General features: G+C 66.7%; 1 protein-coding gene across 1 annotated transcript; it reads right to left on the reverse strand.

The window, feature by feature from the left end:
* Positions 1–6077: 6077 nt before the first annotated feature.
* Positions 6078–10194, reverse strand: CHLNCDRAFT_58436 (hypothetical protein). Its single transcript, XM_005845792.1, has 9 exons — positions 10075–10194; positions 8495–8654; positions 8178–8286; positions 7766–7933; positions 7476–7552; positions 7089–7155; positions 6800–6909; positions 6577–6651; positions 6078–6420 (listed from the first exon to the last, which is right to left on the reverse strand). Exons 3-9 carry the CDS (start codon positions 8275–8277, stop codon positions 6352–6354), a joined length of 666 nt encoding a protein of 221 aa, XP_005845854.1. The 5' UTR covers positions 8278–8286; positions 8495–8654; positions 10075–10194; the 3' UTR covers positions 6078–6351.
* Between the last annotated feature and the right edge of the window lie 705 nt (positions 10195–10899).

Consider the following 10899-nt stretch of genomic DNA (forward strand, 5'->3'; position numbering starts at 1 on the left):
CCCCACCTCTTCAGCCGCGACTTTGCCACCCCCGCAGACCCGCTGCAGCTGGGCCAGCAGGGGCCGCGCGACGCAGCCGCCGAGCTGGTGCGCGGCGCGGCGGCCGGCGGCCAGAGCCTCAAGCTGGAGGTGGTGGCGGTGACGGTGCGCGTGCTGGCCCCCGGCAGCCCCGCGCACGCCCAGCTGCAGCTGCGCAGGCAGGAGTACCTGAAGGGCACGAATCGCCATCGTCCAGGCTGGCATGGAAGGGCTGACGAGAGCGCAATTGCGTGGCATCGATGCGGCTGCCAGCCGGGCGCAAAAATCAAACTTAAGAAACGGCATCGTCCAGGCTGGCATGGCTCTGCTGTCGAGAAATGCGCAAATGCGTGGCATCGATGCGGCTGCCAGCCGGGCGCAAAAATCAAACTTAAGAAACGGCATCGTCCAGGCTGGCATGGCTCTGCTGTCGAGAAATGCGCAAATGCGTGGCATCGATGCGGCTGCCAGCCGGGCGCAAAAATCAAACTTAAGAAACGGCATCGTCCAGGCTGGCATGGCTGGAGAGTGCTTCCGATTCCTGTCTAGAATTTTGCAGCATAATCCAGCTAACTATGATGCATGTGGAATGAATCGACAGTTCTCGGCTCATGTGAAGGCGGACTGGACGGCAGGACAACTGAGTTGGGAGGCTTCGGCTCATGTGAAGGCGGGTTGGAGCGGGCAGTACCTGAGTTGGGACGCTTGGGCGCACGTGAAGGCAGGCTCGGGGCAGCCTTTGAGCTGGAAGGCTTCAGCACAGGTGAAGGGAGGTTAATCGGGGCAGCAGTGAGCTGCATCCACGAAGCCAAGTCAACGTGGCAGTTGTGACCGCCCACCTATTGCTGCATCTAGTGCCATATACCAGCGTGCCATACACGTATTTCCAAGTTGTGCCGAGTGTGTGTGCCACCTGTGTAACAATCAAACATGCGGTTGCTGAAAATCCCCATGAAGGCTGCTGCTAGCTGCCGGTTGCCTGCAGCCGTCAGCACATCTTCCGCCCTCCACCCGCCGGCAACACCCCCTACCGCACATCTTCCACTCTCCGCCTTCCCGCAGCACCCCCCTGGACACATCTTCCGCTCTGCACCCGCCGGCAACACCCCCCAGCGGCCATCTTCCAGTCTCCACCCGCTGACAGCAACCGCCTGGGCACATCTGCCCCCGGCCGGCTCCAAGGCGGTTGCCAGCGCCGCTGCGTGGAGGAGCGGGCCCAGCGCCTGTCCAGGCCAATTCCCCTTCCCCGCACCTCGCCCCATCTTGATCTTTCACTGGATTGGAACCATCAACGCTCTGCGCTCTCGATCACTTCGGCCGGAGGACCTCACCTCCGGATCCTTTCCATTCACGCCGGTCAGGCGCCGGTTCGACATCATCCGGCTCTCCACCCTCCACCCCAACATCTCTTTCGACCCATTTCATTCATTCTTTTGTGGAGCCAGACCCCCACACACAGGGAGTGGGCCTGCGTCTGCCCCCGCGGGGGGGCCGGCCCCTCTCCCCTTCCCCTCACACGTCGACGCCCCTTCCAGCGGCCTCTCAAGGGTGAGCATGCCGGCGGGGTCAGCGTTGCAGGGCTGCCGTTCAGTCTCCTTGCCGGAGTGCCCGGTCCGCAAGGACACGAGCTCCCAAACCCGCTGTCGGCCGTTTAATAGACATTTCTTGCCGCTCCAAATGTGCAGGGATAGGGGGCGAGCCGTGGCCGCCTGCCGATCCGGTGCCAACCGGTCACTAGCCTCGGCCGCCACCGCCCGCCGGCCACCGCTCCCAACTGGCAGCAGCAGCATCACGGTAGAGCCCAAGCCCCTGGCCGGTAAGCGCTGCCTCTGTCCTGCACCTGTTGCGCCGCTTAGCTGCATCTGGAGCGCGTCGCTCGCAGGCCGTCATGGCACCCCTTTACCGGCTGCCCCCGTCCGACTCTGGACGTCTGTCCCCCCATGCCGATGCAGCCGTGCCCCTTGCCCTGTACCAGTCGCGCCGCCAGCAAGCTCCGCACTCGTTCAATCCTTCTTCCAGGACTGCCTACCCACTCCCTACTCTCCTTTCAATGGCTTGGTACCTGTTTTACACTGTCTACCCCTCTACTCCCGTTGTTCTCTACCCCTACCCCTTTGCTACTCGTCATGAGGGTCCCTTTCATACGCCCCCTGCATACGCCCCTTGTTTACTCTTCAAGTACTCGCCTCTCGCCATTCTTTTCTTTGAATGCTGCATCTTCGCGTCTACCTTCCCTCAAAGCTTGCGACCACCTGCCGGCCGTTAATGAATGCTCTTTGCCAATTCCGTTCACTCCGCATTCCTTATGGCTTCCTTACAAAATGCTTGACGGCCGGCTGCCTGGACGGGTGGTGGCCCTTTACATGTCTTCACTAATCCTCTTGCCGCATCCCCTTCCCGTCTGCCTTACCAATGTTTCCCACTGCCGCTCCAGTGCCCACCCCGCTCCCCGCCACAGTGCCCGCTGTCGCGCCTGGCTTGCGCTCCCCTCCACTTCCCTTCAACTGTGCTAAATCATCTGATGCATCCTACAGCTTTTGCATCCCTTATGCCATCGATAAATGTGCTTCCTGCACCTGTGGCCGCAGCGGCTGCCGCCGGCGCAAACACGCCTGTACATGTCGCGAACACACGTTGCATTCTTTGCATCATGCCAAACTAACACCTGTATTCACACTTAAATCAACCTGTAAGTTACATAAACGTTAACGCAGCGGGGGACACAGGGTCAGGCAGGGTGCCCGCCGGAGGGTCAGAGGCGGCAGCGCCCTCTCTGTACCCCCTAACTTGATTGCTGCTTGCGCGCCTCCGGTTTGCGCCCAAATGGCTGTGGAACGCATCTCGATGGGAACGGAGAGGTCCGGCAAGCGCCAGGCACAGCGGTTTAGAGCTGGAGCTGACATGGAGGCCGAGCAGTGCCAGGCTGGAGGGCCCACCGGTGCACAGGTCGGATCGGCAGCACTCGCCAGATGCTTTTTTCATCCCTCGTTTCGCTTCTTCCCCTTCTGCACCTCCACATATTCCAATCATGGCATGGTCCGAGCCGGCTTACCTGCCGTAGCGCAGCCCCGCCCCTGTTCCGAAGCCCAGCTCTGTGTGCTTGAGAACGAAGCCTCACACGACACCCAGATAGCTACCAGAGGCAAATTCTGCCCCGCAGGGTGCGACTGCTGCTCTGCCTGGGCTGCCGCCGAGCCTGCTGCTGCTGCCGGCTGGGCAGCGCCGGCCGCATAGCCTGTGCCACCTAGCGTTGCGATTCATCGCTGGGGAGCGCTCGCGATCAGAGCTAGGCGCTTGCAAGCGCCTGACGCGTGTCTTGGGGGCTCCGGACAGCCATGCCTACCAGCGGACACCACTTTGAACAGCCTCCACTTGGGGCTTGCCTCGCTGACAGAAGGCGGCGAGGAGCCCTGCCATCTGTGGATGTGTACGGCGCGGGGATCCGGGTCGTGTGCTGCCGACAACAGGCTCGCCGCTCGCCACCCCACCGCCCACGCTCACCGCCACCACACGCCGTCGCTCTCCAACTCCCGGGGGCTCATGCGCCCCCACGCCCCTCCCCTGCCTGCAGACCTTGATGATTTACTCTAACCATCAGAGTGCCCCGCCACCCCTCGCCCGCTGCGCCCACAGCAGCAGCAGCAGCAGCAGCAGCCCGGTGGCTGTCTGTGGCCGCGACCACTCGCCAGGCCACTCCTCGGGACAGCACTCGAGCCAGCAGTTCCTCCTAGCGCCCGTGCTGGGGCAGCAGCCTGAGCACCTCAGTCACCTGCGCCCACGTGCCACTGCCAAGGCCGCTGGACCGCCATCCAGCAAGCAGCACAACCATCCCATGTGCCGTGCGCACAACAGCCAGCAGCAGCGGCGGAAGCTGCAGCAGCAGCTGCTGCACCACCTGCTGCCCTCGCCGTTCAGCGACAGCAAGGCACAGCTCAACCACCACACCAACCTGGAGCTCTCTGCCCCGGGGCTGCTCTGCAGCCAGCAGCCGCCGCTCGCGCACCAGAGCAGCGAGCCGCCGCCTGACGCGGCTGTGCTGCCGCCGCACCCGGGCGAACTGATGAAGCGCTCCCTGTCGGTGCCGCAGCGTTTGGACCACGCCGCCGGCGGGCTGGGAGCACAAGCAAACCCGCCGGAGCAGCAGCAGCCGCACCAACTTCAGCAGCCGCATCAGCAGCAGCCGCAGCAGCAGCAGCAGGGGCGGCAGCCTCCCACCCAGAGCCTGGCGGAGGTGTCGGCCCTGCGGCGCACCACCGCCATGCTGCTGCGCCGCATGCTGCGCCTGGAGCTCACGATGCAGGCGCAGGCGGAGCGGCAGGCTGGCGACCCCGCCCTGATGGCGCTGCTGCTACGGCAGCAGCCGGGCGAGGGCCCGCCGCACCCCCACCACCAGGCCCCGCACCACAGCGATGGGCTGGGCACGGAGGAAGGCGCCGCGGTGCTGGCCGCGCTGCCGCTCCAGGTGCGCCGGTCAAAATGACAAGCTGCCCTTGTGCCGGGCTTGTTTCCATTCAGACGCGATGGTCGGCAGCAGCCCTGCCCTGCTCAGCCCTTCCTCTCCTTGATCCTGCTGCGTTCTGAGCTGCCTCTTCCCGCTCCCTCCCTGCCACGCAGGGCTGCCGCCGCACTTCCAGCGACATCAGCGCTGCCGCCTCTGCGTCGGGCCCCGAGTCGGGTGGCAAAGAGGAGCAGGGCCCCGCGGTCGCTGCGGGCGGCACGCTGACTAAGAAAGCCAGGCGCCAGGTGGCGCCCCAGCCAGATGTGCTGCTGCAGCAGGGCACCGGCCGCCGCCAGCAGCAGCAGGATTGTGGCACGGCCAAGGCGGGCCCGCATGGCCTGGCGCCGCTCAAGCTCGCGGCAGAGCCACCAAGAAGCCAGCCTGGCCTGGCGCCGGAGCTGCCGCCGCCACCGCCGCCGCAGCAGCAGCAGCCTGCCCTGCGCCCGATGGCGCTGCTGCAGGCGCTGCTGCAGCAGCAGCCCGGCACGCCGCTGCGCAAGCAGCTGGCTCAGCAGCTGGACCAGCGGGTGGACGGCAGGCAGCTCAAGCGGCAGCTGGCCCTGCTGGCAGCCGCGCTGCCGTCGGGCCTCCCTCAGCGGCAGCAGCGGCAGGGGGACAGGCCGCAGAAGCGGCCGCGGCTGGAGCAGCTGGCGGCAGAGCTGCAGCAGAAGGAGGCGTCGGCCCTGCGGGCATGCCTCGGCTCCCAGCCGCTGCCGCCGTCGCCGGCGCAGCCTGCGGACCAGCAGGCGCCTCGCCTGCACTCGGGCGACGCGCAGCTTCTGGAGCAGGAGCTGCTGCTGAGGGCTGCCAGCCACCAGCGCCAGCTGGCCATGCTGCAGTCGCAGCAGCAGCGCTGGTGCTCGGCGGCGCAGCAAGCGCTGGTGGCGCCCCAGCAGCCCCAGCAGCCGCAGGCCCAGCAGCCGCAGCCAGAGGCGGAGCAGCCAGACTGGGTGGTGCAGGCGGCCCAGCAGCTGCCCGCCTCGCTGCGCTGGTGGTGAGCGCCGCGCACGGCACCTGGCCGCACCAGTAACTTGCGCGTTTCCTCCAAAGAAGCCGATCAAAAGTTGGCGCCACCTGTAGGGCGCCCGCTTGTGCTCTCTCCTTTTCCCCACAACTCTGTCTACCCAAAGCCCCCCACTTGCACTAAGACGTACTGGTATACTACAACCGACCCCAGTACCCTCCTTTTGATTTCTCTCTCTTCACCGACGTATTTCTGCGCAGGCACATGCCCGCGCCTTGAATTCCTTCCAACACAGCCTGCTGCGGCCACCACCACACCTACCCCTCGCCAGTATGTCTCTTTCCCTCTACTCCCCTCAAGCCTACAGCTTGCTACCTCCCCATCTGCAGCTCAGCTCTTCCACACCCCGCACCGCCATTACCACGCACAGACACACAGCCCCTACCCCTTTTTCATGCCGCACCTGGCGATGGAGTTTTTTCCCTCAAAACACCAGCCAACTGAGAGACCCACTGGGATTCCAGGGAACTAGGCCTCTTGCCGGCGCCGCACTGCCACGAGCGCCAGCGCTTGTGCCCTGTTGGCGAACCCGTACTTTACCTCTTACTTTACAAGTGCAAGCGCTTGACTTGCTTGTTGTAACTGCCCTGGTGTAGCGCCGTACAGGCCGCTCAGCCCACCCAGGGGTAGAGCTGGGCAGCAAGGGCCAGGCAGCACGCCGGGTGGCGGCTGCGTCGGGAGGACGGGTGCATACAGGGCGGGGCGTGCCAGCCAGCTCGCCTCCCCGCTGCTGCTGCCGCCGGCGGAGCGCTCCCCATCTGCCGCTGCCTGGTGGATCGCCAACGCCTCTGATTGCGGGAGCTCCTGCCGGTCAGGCCCCGGTCGGGAACAGCTGGCCGCTGTGCGCCTTCAGGCGCTCCTGCAGCCACATGAGCGAGAACTGCAGGCAGCAGAGGAGAGGGGAGGCTGCTCGTGAGCACCGGAACTTGCGGGCATCACCAGCGCCAGGCCTGGCAAGACGGGGGCAGCTGCGCTGCTCGGATCTTGCTCAGCTGCACAGGCAGCGCCGCCAGCAGCAGCAGGCAGCGACACCCACCAGCAGGCCCGCGCTCTTCCCCAGCTCTTCATCAACCAGGAAGCCCTCGATGCTGGCCACAGGTAGCGCCAGCACCTGCGAAGCGCGCAGCAGGCGCCGCGGGGCGCGCAGGGCCCTGAGCAGCAGCCACCGAAGGTGCACGGCAGGGGGGGATGCCGCCGTGGTGCACGGCGGTGAGAGGCCGAATGCCGGCTCCTTGCCTGTGCTGCGGCAGCGCACCCACCTCTATCGCCTCTCCGTGGTCCTTCAGGCCGCCGCCTCCCTCCTGCACCGCCATGCTGTCATCCACCTGTGCGGCAAAGATGGTCTGCCGGCTGCCGCTGATGCCGATGGCTGCACAGCGGGGCGCAGCAGGCCGGGTTGGCCGACGGTTGGCAAGCCAGGAGGGGCACACAGGGCGCAGCAGCATGCTGCAGAGACGCAGCGAGGCTCAGCTGCTGTATGGCCTGCTGGCCTGCTCAAGCTTGGCTGCGCGCTCGGCAGGAGTCCATGCGCCGCACCCGCCTCCCTACCCGACAGGTAGCTTGTGACGAGGTGGATGGAGGCGAGGGGCACATCAAACCCGCACTCCTCCAAAATCTGCGGCAGGGACGCAGGCAAGCAGGCGCTCGGGAGGGGGCATGGTGCGGCGCGGCATAGCACTGCAGAACTGCACGGCACAGCACGGCACAGCATAGCATATCGCAGCGCCGCGGCAGCTCCTGCCCTCAACAACACCCACACACCCACACACCCACACACCCACACACCCACACACCCACACACCCACACACCCACACACCTACACACCCACACACCTACACACCTACACACCCACACACCCACACACCCACATCCGCCACCGACGCAGCCACACACAACCAACAGTGCAGTGCAGCGCAGCGCAGCGCAGCGCGCACCTCCTCCCGCGTGATCTGCTTCAGGTCCAGGCCCGGCTTGTCGATGATGCCCGCACACAGCTCGTAAGTGAAGCCGGCTGCTGGGAGGAAAGCACGCGGGGGAGGAAAGCATGGGAGGAAAGCAAGGGTGAGGGAAGCAAGGAGGCGCTTGGATGGTGTGGCGGGGGTGGCAGCGGGCCACCCAGGCCCGCCGCTGCCGGCAGCGCGCCGGCAGGCGGGCCCACACCCCATCCCAACCGCACCGCAGCCCCAGGCAGGGCCGCGGCGCCCGCCGGCGGCCTCCCGCGCACCCGACAGCGCCGGCTTGGTCTGCCCCGCCGCCTGCGCCGCCCGCATGGCCGACACGTAGACCGCGGGTCGGAACTGGCGCACCAGGATGACGGCCTGTCTCTGGCGGTGGTACAGCAGTACCGCTACTGACGGATGCGACTCCACCATGTCCCACCGCCGCGGCTTGCCTGCGGCGGCAGCAGGGGCGGCCGGGGTTCTGTGAGGCGGGGACTGGATGGAGATGCGGCAGGGCCAGGGCACGCGGTGGCGTGCGCGGGCCCCTCAGCAGCGGAGCATCGCAGACTCTGCCAGGCCTGATGCATCTTGAGGTGACCTGAATGACCCAGCCGCCAGCCCCACCACCACCACCGCCATCCCTAGAAGCCCAGCTGCCAAACAAACCAGCGGCTAGCCACCTTCAGCCGCGCTCACCGTCCAGCTGGTACAGGATGCTCAGCGGCTTCACAAAGGCGGAGCGCTCCAGGGGCGCCAGCTCCAGCCCCGCGCCCAGCCGCTGCAGCGTGTCGGCCATCGTCACGCCCTGGCTGCAGGGTGGGGATGTGGGAGCGGGCTGGTTTGTTGGCGGGCGGCTTGTTGGGGAAGCGGGCGGGGAGGTGGGCAGTTACGTAAATGAATGGTGGTGGGCGCACACACCGCAGGCACGCCGACACGGCCACAAAAAGCCAGGAGCGAGGCGAGCGCATGCTGCATGCTCGCTGCCCTGCTGAACGGCGAGGCGCCCAGCTCACCTCAGGCTAATCATGCCATGCCGGTACCAGCCCGGCTGGTCGGCGTGCGCCACGCTCATCTCAGCAGCTGCTGCCGCCGCCGCGTCGCCGCTGGCTGATGCTGCTGCCGCCGCCGCTCGGCGCGGGCTGCTGCCGGCTGCTGCTAGCCTGCGGCGGGCGCCTGCGGCTCAGCAGGCAGGCAGGCAGGCAGGCAGGCAGGCAGGCAGGCAGGCAGGAAGGCATTGATGGCATGCGTGGCAGCCAAGCCAGCAGTGGGGCCGCGGCAGCATCAGCATCAGCATGCCCTCGTCGGCCCGAGAGCCAGGAGCTGCAGCCTGGAGAGCAGAGTCTGGCCGCAGGCCGGCATGGTGTTACAGCAATGGCGGAAAAATGTGGAGTCCTTTCTGAAATAGACAAAATTTGTTCAAAATTGGATGACAGAACTGGCAAAACCGAGGCCAGGACGGGCGCGGCCGGTCGCGGCGCTTTGGGCGCTCACTCGTCCGCCGACCGCAGCGGCTCGGCGGCGGCGGCGCCCTCCTCGGAGGCAGATGCCTCCTCCAGTGCCTTGGATGCGGCCTTGGAGATGAGGGCAGCCACCCACAGCGTGGCGCCCGCCCCGAGCGCGTACAGCGCCAGCTGGACGGGCCCCGCGCCGCCGCCGGCGGCCGTCTCGGCGGCCGCCTTGCCCGCGCCGCCCAGCGCCACGTAGGCGACGGTGCCGGGCAGCATGCCGGCCCAGGAGGCCAGCACGTACGGCCCAAACTCGACCTTGGTGAGCGACAGGGCGTAGTTGAGGAGGGTGAAGGGGAAGAGGGGGGACAGGCGCAGCAGGAAGACGATCTTGGGGCCCTGGCGCCCGATGGCGGCATCCACAGCGGCAAACTTGGTGTTGCCCTCGATGCGCCGCTCCACCGCGGGGCGTGCGAGATATCGCCCCACCAGGAACGCGGCAGAGGCGCCCGCCGTGGAAGCCACAGATACCACCGCCGTGCCCAGCACGGGGCCGAACAAAAAGCCGGCGGCAAGGGTGAGGAGGGAGCCCGGCACGAGCAGCACGGTGGCAGCCACGTAGGCGGCGACAAAGATGACGGGGCCCAGCAGGCCTGCCGACTGGATCAGCTCCTCCAGCCCGCCCACCGCGCCTTGCAGGCTCAGCGCCGCAGCGGGCGCCGGCAGGCCGGCCAGCACTGCGGCTGACGCCAGCAGCGGGGCGGCCAGGGACGGCAGCGAGAGCGTTGCTGGGCTGCCGCCGCCGCCGCTCCAGGGGCGCATGCTAGGGCGACCGCCTGCTGCTGCTTCGGGCACGCCGAGGTACAGCCCTGGCGCAGGGCGCTCGCTGGGCAGGGGGGTGCTCTCGGCAGCTGTTGCAGGCAGCGCTTTGGGGGAGCACCGCCGCCGCACGTGCTGCCGGAGGGGGCTGGGCGCCGCCGCCTGGACCACGCCGCCTGCAGCAGAGCGGTGCAAGGCGGCGTGGTCCAGTTCGGTCGGTCGCGTGTGTTGAGCCGACCCACAGCCCCGGAGCGAGAGGCGCAGAGAGAAACTGGCTTCCCAGCCCGGCCACCCAACCCCCCGCCCAGCGCTGCTGATCGAGCCCTCACCTTGCGTTCTGGTCAGAGATGCAAGCGCGGCCCTGCTGACAGCGGTGTGCCGCAGCATAGCCAGTCCCAAGGCGAGAACCGCGGCTCTGCAAGTCTCCCCTTGCCGTGCGATGCAATGCCAGCCACAAAGGAATGAAATTGAGCTTGCTGGCGGATGGGGAGAACCAATACTGGCCCATCCGCACCACGGCCCCTTCCACCCTGGCCTCAGTAAGGCCCAGGTGGCCAGATGCATGCATGCCCGCTTGCGGCTCTCATACCCCACCCCCCAGCACTCACAATGGGTTCATTCGACGCTCTGTGGGGCGCCCAAGGGGCTCACACAAGCAATTGGCAATTGCGGAGCCCTGTGCTCGCCTCTTCCACATCCCTCCCGCCCTCTCCCGTGGCCTACATACATTTCCTCGTGCCTTTATGGTGCCACCAGCGCCAATGGCGCGCACCTGAGCGTCCCAGCAAGGGGTGATGGTTGGCCCAGCCTCTTTCACCCTCTCTCCTTGCGTGCACGCTTCCCAAAATGTTACCAGGTGCGTACTGGGTGATGTGAAGTGAGCAGGCGCCCTGACAACGCCACATACTTGAAGCCTGGAATGCTTGCTGAGCCGCCAGCTCTGCAGGAGCCTCCCTAGCAGGTGTCTGCGCTTCAGCGAACGCTGAATTGTTGCCTCCGATGCGCAGGAGTGGCCGCCGCTACACCGCCGCCCCCACTGCCGCCTCTGTGCGGCGCTTCTTCTGCACCCGATGATGCGAGCCGTTGTTGCGGAGTGTGGTACCATTTCGATTACCAGGCACCGTGGGACCACGCATCTGCACGGACAGGCAAGA

The sequence above is a fragment of the Chlorella variabilis genome (assembly GCF_000147415.1).
Source record: "Chlorella variabilis unplaced genomic scaffold CHLNCscaffold_16, whole genome shotgun sequence".
Taxonomy (NCBI): domain Eukaryota; kingdom Viridiplantae; phylum Chlorophyta; class Trebouxiophyceae; order Chlorellales; family Chlorellaceae; genus Chlorella; species Chlorella variabilis.

Excerpts from the sequence above, each read along its gene's own strand:
- CHLNCDRAFT_58436 (XM_005845792.1), bottom strand. The coding sequence starts at position 8,277 with ATGGCCGACACGCTGCAGCGGCTGGGCGCGGGGCTGGAGCTGGCGCCC. Across the intron at positions 7,553-7,765 it reads GACCAAGCCGGCGCTGTCGG|CCGGCTTCACTTACGAGCTG; the intron begins GTGCGCGGGAGG and ends TCCTCCCAGCAG. Across the intron at positions 7,156-7,475 it reads AGCAGATCACGCGGGAGGAG|ATTTTGGAGGAGTGCGGGTT; the intron begins GTGCGCGCTGCG and ends TCCCTGCCGCAG.